Source organism: Lampris incognitus, chromosome 5 (genome assembly GCF_029633865.1).
Source record: "Lampris incognitus isolate fLamInc1 chromosome 5, fLamInc1.hap2, whole genome shotgun sequence".
NCBI lineage: Eukaryota > Metazoa > Chordata > Actinopteri > Lampriformes > Lampridae > Lampris > Lampris incognitus.
Genome location: NC_079215.1, coordinates 42188508 through 42206711, shown reverse-complemented (window position 1 = coordinate 42206711; position 18204 = coordinate 42188508). Strand labels below are relative to the sequence as shown.

At 45.9% G+C, this 18204-nt stretch overlaps 2 protein-coding genes across 2 annotated transcripts; one reads left to right on the top strand and one right to left on the bottom strand.

The window, feature by feature from the left end:
- Nucleotides 1-794: 794 nt before the first annotated feature.
- Nucleotides 795-8809, top strand: LOC130113001 (bestrophin-2-like). The gene is made up of 9 exons (XM_056280519.1): nt 795-1034; nt 1134-1228; nt 1645-1878; nt 5132-5286; nt 5836-5913; nt 6062-6214; nt 6348-6428; nt 7392-7546; nt 8035-8809. The coding sequence occupies exons 1-9, from the start codon at nt 883-885 to the stop codon at nt 8807-8809; spliced, it is 1878 nt and encodes a 625-aa protein (XP_056136494.1). The 5' UTR covers nt 795-882.
- Nucleotides 8705-12291, bottom strand: LOC130112775 (protein Hook homolog 2-like). Its single transcript, XM_056280258.1, has 4 exons — nt 12111-12291; nt 11988-12029; nt 11727-11849; nt 8705-10023 (listed from the first exon to the last, which is right to left on the bottom strand). Exons 2-4 carry the CDS (start codon nt 12006-12008, stop codon nt 9892-9894), a joined length of 276 nt encoding a protein of 91 aa, XP_056136233.1. The 5' UTR covers nt 12009-12029; nt 12111-12291; the 3' UTR covers nt 8705-9891.
- Nucleotides 12292-18204: the final 5913 nt, after the last annotated feature.

Sequence of the window (18204 nt, the reverse complement as noted above, 5' to 3'; positions counted from 1 at the left end):
ACGCCAAATGAGTTCAGGGTTCCTCTGGGGAACAGAGAGGCATTAGTGCACCGAGACGCTCAGTGAGGACGGTTACAGCCGCACGGCGTCATGAGATCCCCCTTTACCTAGCAGGGGTGTGCTGACGTCATTGTACCAGCGAGCGCTGAGGACATCCAAATATCAAAAGAACAACACATCTGCAGGTAAGGCGGTTTTCTTTTATTGGTATTTTCAAGTGAATGAAAGTTGGTAATGAGCTTTTCATCACCATGCCAAAACCTTTTAAATACTTCACCTACTTATCTACCGAATGGTGATGATTCAGACAAAGTTGATGCCAGGAGTTGCAGTGTTTTTCTTTGTGCGAGTGGACTTGTCTATAAACTACCAATGGTCGATTTGTAAAGTATTTTCAAGGGGTCTGCTGGGGACAACCATCCTGATGGTGGTTGGGGGGGGGGCTTGTACAAACCACAATTACCTTTTAAACTGGTCTACAGGTTAAACAACGATTTTCCAACACATTGTGTTTGGCTTAGCTTTGTGAATACTGCTGTACAAGTATCTAATATGGGTAGAAAATGTCCCCCCATAAATACTAATGTGTCATGTTGCTTGGTTAAGATGCATCACATGGCACCATTAACCCAAAAGGGATGGCCGTTTTACAGAAGGTTGTTTTTTTCTTCTTCAGTTTAACAGGGGAGGTGGCATCTCTTTGCATCCCCCTCACATCGTGCCCATGTGTTCAACATATCTGCCCAACTCCTTCACTGTAGCCCAGTTCACCTGTTGAAGTGTTGGACAGAGGATGATAAAATCGTTTAGCCCGGCTGGTTGTGTAATTATTCTAGAATTCACTGCTCCTCTTTTATAGCGCTGGTCTTCAAAGAATCACAAATGACTGTCACCTACACGGCAAGAGTAGCCAATGCCCGCTTCTGTGGCTTCTCCAAACTGCTTCTAGCCTGGAGAGGGAGCATCTACAAGGTCTTATACAAGGAGGTCTTGGCTTTCTTTGCCATGTACACAGCTATCAGCATCACTTACAGGTAAGGTTGGGCTCTAAAACATGTCAGACTGACAAGTTTCCCCAGTAACTCCGTTTTCACCAACTGTTCATAATGTTTATGTTTTTTCCCCCTTTCTAGATTTTTACTCTATGAGGACCAGAAGCGGTATTTTGAAAAGCTGGCAATTTATTGCAACCACTATGCTAGTCTCATCCCAATGTCTTTTGTACTGGGTAAGATTTACTAGCGTGTGAAATTCAGAATACATGGGCCAGTTGTAGAATGTGATAAACCTGATGATTCATGATATTAACACACAGACTGATTTGTTTGAACCTGCTTGGAAAACCAGATGATTGGGATATGCCAAATAATAAACAAACAATATGAATGGGTATTTTAATTGCATTTAAATGCGCTTTGAAAGACACCTTAACACAAGTTCCTGTCCAACAATCCCACTTTGCACTGATCTGATAAACACTGGTGGTACGAGCCGACAGGTGCTGCCAGAATATCGACTGCATTCTGAATACTGAGAATTTTTTTTCTGTGTGTGTGTGTGTTTAGATTTTCTCAGTGTGGGTGCCTACACAATTGCACCATTCCCTGTGTGTGTGTGATCTAATGGTTGGTTTTGCGCTAACAGGTTTCTATGTGACCCTGGTGGTGAACCGCTGGTGGAGTCAGTACACCTGCATCCCACTCCCCGACAGGCTCATGTGCACCCTCTCAGGAGGCCTGCAGGGCAGCGATGAACGGGGACGGATGCTGAGACGCACCATGATGCGCTATGCCAGTCTGTCAGCCCTCCTCATCCTCCGCTCCGTCAGCACGGCTGTATTCAAGCGCTTCCCCACCATGGACCATGTGGTGGAAGCTGGTGAGTGTTGTAGATAGACATGGAGAGAGAGACAGATACAATGAACTGGTGGTGGTGGTGGTGTTGAGAGGATTCTTGTCTTAGCATCTGGTCAGGGATTTCAATTGAGGACACATCCCAAAAGCCTGTAAAACTTGGAAGAGAAGAAAAAATGTACTGTTTTACTTTCCCACCAAACTTTCTACATCCCCTTACCAGGATGTTATGATCATTGTTCACAAAGAAGTCATCTCACCTTGGATATGACGTCACCATGTGAACCCACTTGTTAGCAATGGCTACATCAGAACTGCCGAATTCAATTAAGGGACACATTTAGAAATGGGAAATGATGATACTCTGCGGCAAGTCATGTAAATTGAATTATTGCTGTATAGAATAACGATAGATCATTTTGCTGCCAGTCAAAGGATTGTGGAGATTGGAAAATAGCTGCACTTAAAATGATACAGGGATTTCATTTTTTCATTTATTTTCTGCTTTCAATACAAAGAAACTGCCAGCAATATCCAAACAACTCCCTCTACATTTAATTGTGGAGTTTAACACGGGTGGATTGATGTGGCGTTGTATTTAGATGGCAGTGGCTTAAATACACCAGGCACAAACCCATCTATTATAATCAGCTGGGGCGTCTGGGTAGCGTGATGGTCTATTCCGTTGCCTACCGACGCGGGGATCACCGGTTCGAATCCCCGTGTTGCCTCCGGCTTGGTCGGGCGTCCCTGCAGACACAATTGGCCGTGTCTGCGGGTGGGAAGCTGGATGTGGGTATGGTTTCCTGGTCGCTGCACTAGCGCCTCCTCTGGTCGGTCGGGGCGTGTTCAGGGGGGGGACTGGGGGGGAATAGCGTGATCCTCCCACGCGTTATTTCCCTGGTGAAACTCCTCAGTCAGGTGAAAAGAAGCGGCTGGCGACTCCACATGTATCGGAGGAGGCATGTGGTAGTCTGCAGCCCTCCCTGGATCGGCAGAGGGGCTGGAGCAGCAACCGGGACGGCTCGGAAGAGTTGGATAATTGGCCAAGTACAATTGGGGAGAAAGGGGGGGGTAATAATAATCAACTGAAGCTGCTGCGCTGACCAGGAAGCCATGCGCACCCGCGGATGATTGTATTTCCCAATCTACGTGGCCCCCAACAGGCAGAAGCTACATAGAACTGTATAATAAAAAAGGAGTACGATCTGTTGAAAAATGATTGAAGTCCCATCATTGTACCAGAGGCAATGCAATGCAACGTTGTGGGGATTTTTGCACATTAAAATAAATCAGTCAGATCAACGTGTATCCATGATCCTGTAGTTAAATCAATTCCGTTAATTCCGTAGCACTTAATACAGCCTACGCTTCCAAACCCTCCATAACCAATTGCATTATTGATTGGCAAAACTCAATATGCGCTCCGTGAAGCTGAAGACACAGCTGACACGCAACACAGACGCAGTTGGTGTAGCTGGTGGGGGAAAAAACCCGCCTTGCTCACGTAACGCGTCGCGTCGGTGCCTGGTGGCTAGGGGTGGGGAGAAAATATCGATTCACGTAAGAATCAAGATTCGTATCTTCTACGATTCTGAATTGATTCACAAATTCCAAAAATCGATTTTTAAAAACTTTTTTTTCCCAGTCTTAAGTAGCCTCCTCGCTGCTGGCAATGTTGACTTGCCACGCACCGGTTCCGGCTTCCGGAAAACACGACAGTGGCTAGTTAGTCGCTGCTAACGTTAGCGCTTGGTAGCCTCTCTAGAAATAGAGCAACAACAAATTCAGCCAGTCCCATCATCACTGAAGGCAAAGCGTTTGGGCGCATTTTGGATTTCACAATCTTCCGGGGAGGAAGGAGCTTGACGTGACTCATTCAATATGCAAGATTTGCAAAACGTATTTCGGGAACACTACAAATGTTGGGTCTCACATCATACGCCATCACCCAGAGTTGAAAGAAGTGGAACAACGACCTCCTGCAACATTAACAAGCAACCAGCGCACACTGCACCACTTTACCGAACTCCCAGACAATTCTGAACAGGCAAAAACAAACAAACAAAACAACAACAAAAACAAAACTAGATCCATCGCCTGTTTCATTTCAAAAGACCTGCGCCCCTACAGCGTAGTCGACAAGAAGGCTTTAGATTTATGCTTGAGCCAAAGTACGACATACCATCGTGTCGGTTTTTTACTGTGAAAGGTTAGGGTTGCCTTTGTGTGTTCACGTTATTGCAATCAATTGATATAACTTTTTCAAATATGCTATATTTGCCACACCGCCTTTATTAGCGCACAGCGGACTGGAGTAGATCCTAAAATTAGCTCCACTATGTACCAAATCTAGAGCTGATTTTGAGCCGGGAATCCTTTTGAATCGAAAATCGATTTTGAATCGAACCGTGACCCTAAGAATCGAAATCGAATCGAATCGTGAGATCCGAGAGATTCCCACCCCTACTGGTAGACCTCTTTCACAGCAGCCATTGAGATCAATGAGGGTTCTGTTCTGTTTAGGTACAGAGTCTTAATGTGATTAGTAGCACCTGTGTTTACCTACGATTTCATGTCAAAAATGGCTGCCGTGAAAAACGTTTATTGGAGTAAAGGGAAGCTCTCCTATGCCATTGGCTTATTTCCAGAACATGTCCTGTCCCCTGTCTGGTACATGATCTCCACCAGTGACTACAAGAGCCACCATGAGGACAGGCACATCCTGACATTCACTGATGATACCGTTATCACAAGCTGTTACAAGATCAGCAAACATGGCCTTCTGTAGGCAACTTTGTGCAGTGGTGTCACGATCCAGTTCAGCATCTCAGTGTTCTCTAAATGACATGACAACTAATCTAAGGAGAACCACCTACCTGTGTTTTCAGCCTTTATCATTTCTCAGAGTATTGCATTAGTGGAGCGTTATATCTCTGGGCTATGTCACCAACTATAAACTGAGATAACAACGGTATTTGATGGAAGATTCCGCAAAGAGGGTGTTCATTAACAAAGCTCATTGTTTCAATTGCAAATAGAGCTATGATGACTTGGTCCTACATGCGCTTCATGTATTTGTGGTGCTCTCAGGCTATACAGTGGAATTGTTTAGAAAACAGTGTGAAAACTGAAGCCCACTAAACAATAGTGTTAAGAGTAGTGAACTGATGTCTGTGTAAGACATGTGCTGTCCTATGCATAGCACAGAGCAGTATATGGAAAGTTGACCATTCTTCAACAAATCTGCGTTTGTCTCAATTTCAACTGCCGTGCAGGGTTCATGACTCGAGAGGAGCGCAAGAAGTTTGAGAGTCTCCAGTCTCCCTACAACAAGTACTGGATCCCCTGCGTGTGGTTCACCAACCTGGCTGCCATTGCCCGCTGTGAAGGAAGGATCAAAGATGACAGCACTCTCAAACTGCTGCTCGAGGTCACAGTAACACACACACACACACACACACACACACACACACACACACACACACACACACACACACACACACACACACACACACACACACACACAGGGCGGCACAGTGACGCAGTGGTTAGCGCTGTTGCCTCACAGCAAGAAGGTCCTGGGCTCAAACCCCGGGGTTGTCCAACCTTGGGGGTCATCCCAGGTCATCATCTGTGTGGAGTTTGCATATTCTTCCTATGTCTGCGGTGGGTTTTCTCCAGGTGCTCCGGTTCCCCCCACCATCAAAAGAAACATGCATGTTAGGGTTAATACGCCTGTCTGTGCCCCTGACTGAGTCATGGCAAGACGAACTAGAATTGGTCCCCGGGGGGCGCTGCATGGCGGCTGCCCACTGCTCCTAGCTACACAGCTAGGATGGGTTAAATGCAGAGCTTAATTTCCCTACAGGGCTCATTAAAGTATATCAAAAAATCCCCTGTCACACACACATGATTAAGGCTGCAAAATGACCTCAGAAAAATTAAGCCATAACATTCCCTTTGTCTTTTTTGTCAGCAGGAGCTGAATGTGTTCAGAGGAAACTGCAGCATGCTTTTTCATTATGACATGATCAGTGTGCCCCTGGTGTATACCCAGGTAAATCTTGCAGGTCCTTCCACTCTGCTCCTTGGCTCAGTGTAAACTGGTTATGACGGTGATGCGTTGGGCATGACGGAAATAGTACATCTCTCACTCCTTTGCTCATTTTCTCTTGCCCTGTACCTCCCTTTTTTCTCTCTCCCAGGTCGTGACCTTAGCAGTGTACAGTTTTTTCCTGGTGTGCCTAATTGGTCGCCAGTTCCTGGACCCCAGCCAAGGCTATCCAGGTCATGACCTTGACCTCTACGTGCCCATCTTCACCCTGCTTCAGTTCTTCTTTTATGCCGGCTGGCTCAAGGTTACATGGAGTACCATTAGTTCTATATTATTGTTTTTACCATAATTTTTATAATCCCAGAGCAAAATGTAAAAAACAACCATAATCAGTTATTCTTAATTTCGGTTTGTTGTTTTGCTTTTCTGTCCTTAAGGTTGCAGAGCAGTTGATCAACCCGTTCGGAGAAGATGATGATGACTTTGAGACCAACTGGTTGATAGACAGGAACTTCCAGGTTCATAACGTCAAAGTGTTCTGTTTTGTTGTTTTTTTTTTAAAATTATTATTACTTATTAATTTCTTCTTTTCACAAGCGTACTTGGTATTTTTGATGTGCAAGAAAATGCATGCAAAATTCCCTTCTTTAGCTGACTCATAGTTAATTTATAATCCCCTAATGGGAAACCTTGAGAGAAATTGCAGAGTAAAATCCTAAATAGCCATTCTATCTTATCTCAAAGGTGAGAAATAAGAAGAACTTTTTTTTCCACTGCAGAAGTCCACCAAAATATTTTATTTTAACTCTATCATCATATCTTCACTAAGACATACTGACTGCTGTAATGACACTGGTTGCTCTAATAGTAATGTCCACCATTAGGAATTAAACAGTAATGAAACTTTCTCGGATCAACGACAGACAGTATTCAAAGTCCTGCTGTTTCATTTATTTTTCCCCCCTTTTTCTCCCCAATTGTACTTGGCCAATTACCCTACTCTCCGAGCTGTCCCGGTCGCTGCTCCACCCCCTCTGCCGAGCCGGGGAGGGCTGCAGACTACCACATGCCTCCTCCGATACATGTGAAGTCGCCAGCTGCTTCTTTTTACCTGACAGTGAGGAGTTTCACCAGGGGGACGTAGGGCATGGGAGGATCACGCTATCCCCCCCCAGTTCCCCCTCCCCCCCAAACAGGCGCCCCGAGGAGGCGCTAGTGCAGTGACCAGGACACACACCCATATCCGGCTTCCCACCCGCAGACACAGCCAATTGTGTCTGCAGGTTCATCCGGCCAAACCAGATGTAACACGGGGATTCGAACCGAAGATCCCCGTGCTGATAGGTAACAGAATAGACTGCCACACTACCTGGATGCCCCTGCTGTTTCATTTATAGCTAGGCTAAGCTCAAATCCAGTATGCTGTGTATACACTGTATGCAAAAGGTCAAGTCTGTTCTATCTGATGTTTCATGCTGTAGGTGTCCATGATGGCGGTGGATGAGATGTATGGGGATCTGCCTTTAATAGAAAGAGACCGCTACTGGAATGACTCCAACCCTCGCCCGCCCTACACTGCGGCCACTCTTTTTGTCCTGCGCAAGCCCTCCTTCCAGGGATCCACCTTCGACATGGCGTGGGTCTCGTGATTTATTTCCTTGGATTCTATACACTTCCTTGTTTGCTAACTCGAAAAAGCCTATGCTGGCCGGTTAGATTGTAACTAGAGGAAAAGATAATTGCAATATCACACTGTAATATGTATGGGAATAATAATATCTCTTACGTGGCAACAGTACAGATAATAAAAGATAAAACGTCAGTTTGCATGAGTAATAACCTTGTTTTGTTAGGTTTTTATTGCATCATGAATTGAAAAGGAAGTTTAGTGAAGATGGGACAGTATTGTCTGCTGCATCTATGCCAAAGCATGACCTCCTCAACCAAGCCACCTGATGGGCTCTTTAATCCAGCCCAAAACAATATCTCTTTACTCCAAGATAAGAACAATTTAAACCCTGATCAATTTAGCTGATTCGCCATTTCATTGTCACTGACTGAAGTTTATCGTTTACTTACTCCATGAATTCGCTGCATCACTGGTGAAAACGTTTTCTTCAACAGGATTCCTAAGGAGGAGATGCACTTCCAGCCTCTGGAGAATATTGCAGAGAATCTGGAGGAGACAGGCAGCCGTCACCCCAACATGGCCCTCTTCAACCGGCTTCTTAACGTCGCCCCCTCCCCTAATGGGCTCATGGGAGGGGCTCTCCGCCGCACCTCAGCTCAGCTCCAGCGGTTACGCCACTCCCCTAGCATTGACCCACCGACTAGCGACGATGATAATGATGATGATAACGAAGGTGGAAAACTTGGCAAAGGAGGCTCTCTACCCTCGGGGCTGTGCCAGGACACCCAGAGCACCGTGTGTAGTTTCAGGGGGGAGAAGAGTGCCAGAACACCTCTGCTAGAGATTCAATTTGGGGCAGGCTGGGAGAGACGGGAAATGAAGGGAGAAGGGGAAGTGGGGGCTAAGGGGAACTTTTTAGGAGAGGTGATGGAGAAGGCAGGGAAAGCAGAGAGAACAGCAGGAGACGTCCAGTCATCTGTGTCACTGCTTCCTCCCCCCTTTCAACCTTCCAGAGAGACCTCCACCAAACCAGCCTCAGCGACTCCTCACATTTCCCTTAACGCCTCCACCCTTTTGCCCCGCCCTACTACACTTTCCTCCCAAGAGCTCTTCAGCTCCCAGCCAGTAATCAACCAGAGCAGAGCTGCACCCTCATTCCCCAAGCCTCCCATTGGTGGTGCCAAGATGTCCTTCCTCACCGTGCCGTCATACAATGTCTGTCAGCGTTTGCGCAGTGTTAGCATGGGGTCGGAGTTCACAAGCTCGTAAATGAGAAAAGGAAAAAGATGTTCTCACAAACTTTCAATTATGACTAATTTGAACTGTTTTATACTGCTTGAACCAAAGCATTTCCACACCAGTATAAGAGGATAGATGGCACTCCCAACTTCAGTAGTGAGATAGTGGCTAAGGTACTGTACAATGGCTCCACTCGTTCTTTGAATGGGTTTACCTTTGGCCGGCACTTTAAGGTGTCGCAATTCAATTTCATTAGAAGCAGAACATTATTCAGGATCATCATTGGGCTGCATACATCGGACAATAATGATAACCATCGCTAGTTATGTGAATACTACTATGTTTGGTTTTAATGAAAACGGTTGGACGAAAAACAATGGTTGAGGGGATAGAGAGACTGAGTTGAATAGAAGATCAGATAGATGAACAAGTTCTGTGTTTATTTTCAAACCTGATTGCTAGAATATCTTGTAAACTACAACCAAGTTTACACTTTACAAATAAATATATTTGTAAATAGTCCCTGATCTTGTGGCTTTGCATAACAGTTTGAATAATGATGACAAACTTGGTTTTTGCGTTGTGTCAAAATTGAGTCTTAACCTTTTCAAATGGATTTTAGAGTGTTATTTAGTGACATGGTAAAGGTGAAGCAGACTAGCTTGGTAATGATCTGGTAGCTGCCTTTGGGCTGGATAGTACAAATGCATACATTTTTGCATTGCAAGCGCAAAAATAGCAGTTGTGCATGTTTGACTTTTTTTTCCCCCTCAGCTTTAATTCATCAATGAAATCTCTTAAACAATGACAGGAAATGTACTATACAGCTCAGTCCCTGTGACTCTGGCATGCATTTTAATGGGTAAGAAGAATGAATGAGTAAATGAGGAATGGAGACAGCGTCATCAATCTAGTACCACTGTTGACCAGCAGAGGACGTTAACAGCAAACAAAAAATGCACAACCAGCAATAGCATTTGAATAGACAAACACAAGCTCACACATTTGCTTAATAAAAACACAAAATTACACAGCACTTTCTGATGGGGAGGGGGGGGGCATCGAAGGAAGGAGCAGAGCTCTCATCCATCTTTTTCCAGGGATGAAAACCGCTACCCAGGCTGCTGCCTGGATGAAACAGTCCTCCGGGCCTGAGTTGACTGCCTCTGCTTGGCCAGAAAGGACTGGGCCGGGCCCGGGGCTCTGGGGGCCTTACACAAACTGTACTGCTGAAGAGCCACAGACTGGGAGAGACCAGAGCACAACGTTTAGCCTATGAGGCTGCTTCACAGGGAAAAATATGTCAAATACAGTGGAATCATCTTTATTATTATGTGGGTATCACTCCATTTTGGAAACGATACGATGCATTACATTAAAAGTCTGGTCGAGTGAAAAAGCGTTTTTTTAAGCAATTGGTATTGTTTAATGACAAGCTGGGGTAAGAATAATACACTGGGGTCTTGGCTATATTAGTGACGTGCGTCTTTCATTCTGGCCTCGAGAGCGAAATGCCCCCTGAATTCTCCCCCCATCAAAAACTGGAGTTTATGAGTGGGCTCCAGTTTTTGATGAATAAGAAAGGGCAGCTGGATTTCAACCGGCTACATTTTTGGATGTAGTTATGAAGACGAATAGATAAAAATGCTGCAAGTTATGTAGCTTGCTAGTTGCTGCTAGAGTCTACTACAGCCCATCCTAACACGACGTGATCTAAGCAAGCGATTTTATCGCTTTTCTCTTTGAATTAATCTGCCCTAATCAGCTCCATGTGACTGCAAACAGGCCAATGGGCTTTTTGCTTGGTTGAGAAATCGCTAGCTTTGACTCTGAGTGACGCTTCGCTGACTTGATCCAGTGGGAGTGACGGGAGAAACAACATCTGCAAGATGACTGGTTCTCGTTTTTATTTATGGGCGTCCGGGTAGCCTGGCGGTCTATTCCGCTGCCTACCAACACGGTGATCGTCTGATCGAATCCCCGTGTTACCTCCGGCTTGGTCGGGCGCCCCTACAGACGCAATTGCCCGTGTGTCCTGGTCGTTGCACTAGCGCCTCCTCTGGTCGATCGGGACGCCTGTTGGGGGGGAGGAACAGGGGGGGAATCGCGTGATCCTCCCACACACTACGTCCCCCTGACGAAACTCCTCACTGTCAGGTGAAAAGAAGCGACTGGCGACTCCACATGTATCGGAGGAGGCATGTGGTAGTCTGCAGCCCTCTCCGGCTCGGCAGAGGGGATGGAGCCGCGACCGGGACGGCCCGGAGGAGTGGGGTAATTGGCCGGATACAAGTGGGGAGAAAAGGGGAGACAAAAATAAATAAATAAATAAAGGTTCTCGTTTTTACGACACTATTGGATCCTGTCTGGACATTTTGAGCGACATCGCCAATAGCTCGCATTATGTTAGGAACCAATGTTGGCTGCAGTAGCTACAAACGGCATGACAGTTTGTAGCACTGGCCAGCCAGCCAGCCAGCTAATATGTACAAGATTACGACTCTCGTAAATTTTACCAATTTGCCGTTCAGTCCTCGAATTGGAGGCTCATCAATTTAAGGTTCGTATTCTGGTTCATTTTGATACGGCTGAATAGCTGCCATATTCCGAAGAATGCAAGCTAACTGAACTTAACACACCAGTGCTTAAGCATGTGGCCGTGTTTTCATTTTGCCTGTCAATCAAAATTCGAATGGACGGGTCTTGTCTCTTTGGAGACGCCCACTTCTCAAACGGGTTTTTTGGCACTTCGGTGAAAACTGGGCGTATAAAACGTGTTTATTTTAATGAAATCTTAACAGTGTTTTAGTAGCGTGTATCCTATTCTAACCCCTGACCAGACCTTTAACAAATCAAATTTGCACATTTCATGGCATTCTGTATTTTTAGTGATGACACTTGCAAGGGTAAAATTTTTTTGTGGTTGTTTGTCTCTTCAGGTACTTACCATGCTCTGCCAGGCGTTAAGAATCAGTTTCTCCTCCTGTTCATCTCTGGAAGTTGTGTTGTCCTGAGAGTCCCATTGCAATACATACAAGTTTTGAAGGTTACCGTCAACCCGAGCATTTGACTGGAACACAACAGTTGAGTCCTTTTATAGGATTTTTGTGCACTGTGATGAGTTGAAACTCTTAACAGCAACGTATATTCAAAAACGGATGATGCAGAAAAAAACCAGATCATTTCACCTTAACAAACGCGAACTCACCTCCCGGTCAGCTGTTGCCATGTTATCAAGTAGGGCTGCCCTCTGTGGGGTTGTCATTGTTTAAAACAGATTCACGACACATACAAAGTCAAGTAAAGTCTCATGCAATGTGCATCTGACCACCTGTAAACACAGCAGCAGTAAGTCCACGAGGTTGTCCTGTCCCTCTGCAGATCTGTGCTGCTCCTGGGTGTGTTTTCCACATGGGAGGCCCCAGTTGTGTTGTGTAGTGGACAAAACGATAATGCCACGGGGCTTTGGCGTACTGCCTCTTCTCAATGGATAAAGGTGGCGTTCTGCTGACAAAGGCACATTCACTGTGCAACATTTGGCTAGAGAGCTGGGAGTTTGGTAGGTTAGCTGAGGAAAACCCACCATCTGAATCAACCAGTCAACCAATCAAAGACGACATCCATCCATTATTAGGGTTTGGAAAGCATGTTTGGTTTAGGGACTATTGTGTAATTTGTTTCATGCAAAAAGTGTGGATCTTTGTCCTGTTGTTTCCTTTCCACCCGTAAGAATTTAGTAAAGGAAAGGAATGATGCAGGGGTAAAAGACTCATCACTACAGCTGTACCCTAACATCCCTGCCAGTAGGCTGCTGTACGTTGTGTAGCAGTCATTGGTAATCAGGCTTTCTTTATGAAAGTGTGTTTTTTGTGTGAGAGAGACTGAATAGCAGTAATGACCAGTTTAAGGGATTGTTCTGACTTCTAAATGCTGTTGTTTCCCCCGATTATAAATTGACCAGCATCACAGACTCATGCAAGTTTTAGTTTCGTCATTAAGCGTCAGCGGGGGAGGATTTCAGAGAACTCTGTGGCAAGTGTAACGTTCATTTCTCTGGAATCAAGTGATTGATGTCCAAAAAGTGTGTGCGTTTGGGTGTGTGTGTGTGAGAGAGAGAGAGAGAGAGAGAGAGAGAGAGAGAGAGAGAGAGAGAGAGAGAGAGAGAGAGAGAGAGAGAGAGAGAGAGAGAGAGAGAGAGAGCATGGAATCGAAACGTGATGGCTCACACGCTTGTGTAGTCTGTAAGGCTTGATGGAAAAAAAAATTTCCCTTCCAAAAAGATTAAAAAAAAGCCATTGTGTAGAGCTAAGCATGTTCTTGGAACCTCTTATCTGAGTCTCAGCATCGTCTACTTTCATAGGAAGGTGAGGCCAAACACAATACATTTTCGCTGTATATATTCTACATCACCTTGCTCCGTGCAATCTATGGTGTTACATTATAATTCTGTTATTTCTGTGCATTTTGCATGCAACACACCTATTGCATGTCTGTCCGTCCTGGAAGAGGGATCCCTCCGCTGTTGCTTTTTCTGAGGTTTCTCCCACATTTATTTCCCCGATAAGGTTTTCCTTGAGGAGTTTTTCCTCAATCGAGTCTAAGGGTCAAGGATGGAGGGTGTCTTATTTGTATTTTGTCGTATATTGCTGTATATTGTAGTGATTATACCTTGTCATTTTTGGGCTATACAAATAAACTTGACTTGACTTGAATGAACATGATTCCTGTTAGCCAACAGGGTTGCTGCTGCTAATTACTGATGCTGAAATTCAGTCTGCAAAGCAGCACAGCTACTGGTACTACAACTGTTGCTCCTGTGCAATTTGCACGTTGCATCAGCTCATTACACGGTCCAAAGTTTCTGTTCCACCCGAGTTTTACAGTTTGAAGTGGTGGATGATACAGGATACAGGCGTCCAATATGGAGAGCCAAATGGCTTTTTATGGCTGAAATGAAAGCCGAATTAAACAACAAACAAACGTGGAAATCTATCAGAAATACATTGTTCCTAAGGTGTTGCCAACTTTCTTCCTACGCAGTAGGAGAGAAGTAGCTGTGCAATGTAAACGCAATGTAAACTCGATTTTCAAAAGTCAAAACGACTATTTTAAAAGGAAAGAAAAATCAAAGCATCGCCGTCCTTTAAAATGCCATAGTGATAAACAATACCACATGTAAAAGTCTATCTATTCATGATGGTCCTAAATATGCATGGAAATTAGTGATTTTGTAAGCTATTTTATTGAGTTACCGCTGAAATCGGGGGCTCTTCTTGTGAAGGGCATAAACGGAAGTGGTGTATCTGTTATGCGTGGGAGTGGACAATGTGACCGAGCATTATGAGTGCGCCTACACTTATTAAAGGGAGAAAATAATAACGCAGAGTTTCCGAAGACTGAACCAGCGCGGCATGTTTTATTTTTCACATTGTTCACCCCCCCCCCCTCACATACACGCGCAACAGATACACCACTTCCGTTTAAGCCCTTCACAAGAAGAGCCCCTGACTTAGAGGTAACAATAAAATAGCTTACAATTATGGCCTGGCGGCCTGTCCAGGGTGTTTCACCGCCTGCCGCCCAATGACTGCTGGGATAGGCTCCAGCATCCCCGCGACCCTGAGAGCAGCATAAGCAGTTTGGATAATGGATGGATGGACAATTATATGCCCTAGGTATGCAAACACATATTACACTAATACAAAACTCTCACGCACACTTTTTTGCAACGTCTTTGAGTGTGAATGAAGCAATGAAGACATTTCAGAAGTCATATCTCTCCTCAGAACATACCATACTATGTTCAGTTCATATTCAGTTCAGTGTTTGGTGTACCCATGATAAACTCTGTAAGTTCATGTTTATATGTTTATGTTTATGTTTGTGTCTAGTACACATGTACATTGCTGTCTTTATTCCTCATTTTTGTATTGCGCAAAAGAGTGACAGTACAAACAGAAAAGTCACAGAAAAAAAAAGCAGGGCAAAATACCAGCACATGTGCATGTGAGTGTCTTGACACTCCCCGTCTAACACACCCTTATCCAGCAGGAAGTACTTCCTGTGCTCAAGGACCTGTTTGTTTGGTTCTTTTTGGCTCGATGTTTCTGCGTCTATCTTGGATGTCAGTCATCTCTGTTAGGGTTTGGCTCAGTGGCACGCACGCACGCACGCACGCACGCACGCACGCACACTCAAACTGAATCTGTTTTTTATCTGGAGCACAGACTTTGTGTAGACAAGGGCATTTTAAACGTCAGTAATGTCAGCCCGAGTATGAATCAACCTTACTGTTAACAGTCTGTCGCAAAGATCCTTATCAACATAGAATGACCCAGGGACGCACGGTGCGCAGACGGGACTTGTCAGGCCTAGACTAAACGTGTGTGTGTGTGTGTGTGTGTGTGTGTGTGTGTGTGTGTGTGTGTGTGTGTGTGTGTGTGTGTGCGTGCGTGCGTGCGTGTGTGCGCGCGCCTGATTGCGCAAAGTATGCGTTCGTGTGTTCGTTTTGGCTGAAAACCTGCATGTGGGAGGAAGTAAATGGAGGAGCTGATCCTTTGGTTTCTGAATCAGCGTCCCCGTGTTTATCAAGATGTCATTGTCAACGAGACGTGAAGGTTTGTGAAAGGAAACTGTTTATTTTCTTGGTGCAGTCCAAAGGGGTTGACTCAAGTGCAACTGGACTTGGTAAAAATCCGTGAAAACATTTCGCCTCTCATCCAAGAGGCTTCCTCAGTTCGTGCCTTTCTGACTAGACCAAGCTAGTCTGACTGGCTGGTGATGAGACTCAGAATGTATCCTCTTTGGAGTCGTTGTCAGAGCTATAGATATGCGTGGCTCTTTTCTGTACCGATGTCCAACCACGCCCGTCGCCATCGGAGCTATTGATTTGCATTTGTTTAGCAGCGACGGTGGTTGGGGGTGTTAGTTTCGACTTCATTATTCAGTGGTCATGAGAGTCGTTGGAGCCGTTAGTGACCGACTGTTGTTCTTGGAGGCTAGGCTTCTTGAGTCTCCTGGGTAGAGATGAAAGGACGGCATTGTAAGTGGGAGATAGGCGGTGTCGTAGACCTCCTCCTCTGTTGAGGGATGGTTTTTCCAGTTTCGCATAGATGGCTTCCTTCACCCCTCTTTCAAACCATCTATCTTCTCTGTCCAAAATGTGTACGTTGCTGTCCTCGAAGGAGTGCGTCTTCTCCTTTAGGTGTAGATAGACTGCTGAGTCTTGTCCTGAGGAGTTTGGCCTTCTGTGTTGGGCCATCCGTTTGTGTAGTGGTTGTTTGGTTTCTCCTATGTATAGGTCAGTGCAATCCTCATTGCATTGTACGGCATACACCAGATTGCTTTTTTGGGTGTGTGGTACACAGTACACCGAGGAAGCCTCTTGGATGAGAGGCGAAACGTCTTCACGGATATATACCAAATCTAGTTGCACTTGATTCAACTCCTTTGGATAACCATGACCTGTATGAATGAGAACATTCACAGACATCTTGGTGCGAGTGTGCATCCGTCTCTCCTCTCTCCCTTCAAATGCTCTTGCAGTCGCTTGACCGTCTTGAAATGGTCTCTCCTCTCTCAATGAAAGCATTGTAGCGAATTCGGGGGGCAGCCAGGAACCGCCGCAGGCGGGACACGAACCTGGGTCACCCGTGCTAACCAGTCGACTAAAGGGGCTGAACCGTTAGCCAAGGGCTTGCGAGTCTGGTCTAGTCATCCGTGATTGTTACAGTATAAACTCAGCAGCTTCAACGTCAGGGCCTCAACCACAGATGTTTTACAGATTGGGATATTGTGATGCTACACAATACAAAGTCGTTGTAGAGAGTCCCCCCCCCCTTTTCTCCCTAATTATATCTGGCCAATTACCCCACCTTCCCAAGCCGTCCCGGTCGCTGCTCCACCCCCTCTGCCGATCCGGGGAGGGCTGCACATATCTCCTCCGATACATGTGAAGTCGCTTCTTTTCACCTGACTGAGGACTTTCGCCAGGGGGGCGTAGCGCGTGGGAGGATCACGCTATTCCCCCCCAGTTCCCCCTCCCTCCCGAACAGGCGCCCCAACGACCAGAGGAGGCGCTAGTGCAGCGACCTGGACACATAACCACATCCGGCTTCCCACCCGCAGACACGGCCAATTGTGTCTGTAGGGACGCCCGACCAAGTCGGAGGTAACATGGGGATTCGAACCGACGATCCCCGTGTTGGTAGGCAATGGAATTGGCCGCTACCCTACCCGGATGCCCCTGAGCAGAGGAGTTTCTAAGTCTTTCTAAGTGTTCTTGGCACGTCAGCCCCTGTTTTCTCTGTGTGTGTGTGTGTGTGTGTGTGTGTGTGTGTGTGTGTGTGTGTGTGTGTGTGTGTGTGTGTGTGTGTGTGTGTGTGTGTGTGTGTGTGTGTGTGTGTGTGTGTGGTGAATTTGGTGGTGAACGTGCTCATTGAATAACCGTTGCTCGCTCAAAGGCCTGGTTCTGTTTTCTTAATGTCACATCAGCCAAAGGCTCGGCCTCAGCAGGGGCACTCTGGGTGTTTACACCTGAGTGTCTCAGCCCAACAGACCTGTCAGACGAGGTCATTTTCCTGCCACCGCTCCTCTGCCACGCCGCTGTTTGTGTCTGGGCTTAAAGCCTTCCATAATAGTCAGGACCGGCGAAACGTGTTTTTAATTTTCTTTTTTTTTTCCCCCAACAAGTGGAAAACAGGACAACCACCACACGGCCAAAGCGAAGGCTATCATCTCACCTGAGCTGTCTTGAGAAAATGGTTATTTTCCACATAGGGCTCTCCACACATACTCGTCTCTGAGCAGACTGAGTGGTTAAAACACACAGTGAATGTGGGCCTAACGCTGAAATAAACAGATGGTCTCCTTTTATAAATTGTCATTTTATCCACCATTTTATCCATGGAGTCGGGTTGCATAATCCTACCTGGCATCTTCACCATGGCTGGAGACACTCTCCAGTCTCCTGTAACGCTACGGAATGTTTTGGTCGAGTCGCACCGACTGATGGAACGGCAAACAGGTCTGTGTTGGAAAAACCTCCAGGAGGAAAAGGCACGGTGATGCAGACGTGGCCATGCTTCTGCTGGACAAACAGTCAGTGTTACTGTAGAACAGCCTTATAATATGTTTTGAAGAAGTTTGTAATACATTAGACTGCCTACGTTAGCTTTGGTCTGAGGATGCTATTTTTACAAGGGTGCAGACTATTTACTGGTAGGCTGACCGCACACAGGCGACAATGGCTGATATACCCTGTTTATAGTTGGGCGGCACGGTGGCCCAGTGGTTAGTGCTGTCGCCTCACAGCAAGAAGGTCCTGGGTTCGAACCCCGGGGTTGTCCAACTTTGGGGGGTCATCCCAGGTCGTCCTCTGTGTGGAGTTTGCATGTTCTCTTAGTGTATGCGGTGGGTTTTCTCCA

Excerpts from the sequence above, each read along its gene's own strand:
- LOC130113001 (XM_056280519.1), top strand. The coding sequence starts at position 883 with ATGACTGTCACCTACACGGCAAGAGTAGCCAATGCCCGCTTCTGTGGC. Across the intron at positions 1,035-1,133 it reads GCTATCAGCATCACTTACAG|ATTTTTACTCTATGAGGACC; the intron begins GTAAGGTTGGGC and ends CCCCCTTTCTAG. Across the intron at positions 5,914-6,061 it reads TGCCCCTGGTGTATACCCAG|GTCGTGACCTTAGCAGTGTA; the intron begins GTAAATCTTGCA and ends TCTCTCTCCCAG.
- LOC130112775 (XM_056280258.1), bottom strand. The coding sequence starts at position 12,008 with ATGGCAACAGCTGACCGGGAG. Across the intron at positions 11,850-11,987 it reads TGGCAACAGCTGACCGGGAG|TCAAATGCTCGGGTTGACGG; the intron begins GTGAGTTCGCGT and ends GTTGTGTTCCAG. Across the intron at positions 10,024-11,726 it reads TTAACGCCTGGCAGAGCATG|TCTGTGGCTCTTCAGCAGTA; the intron begins GTAAGTACCTGA and ends GGTCTCTCCCAG.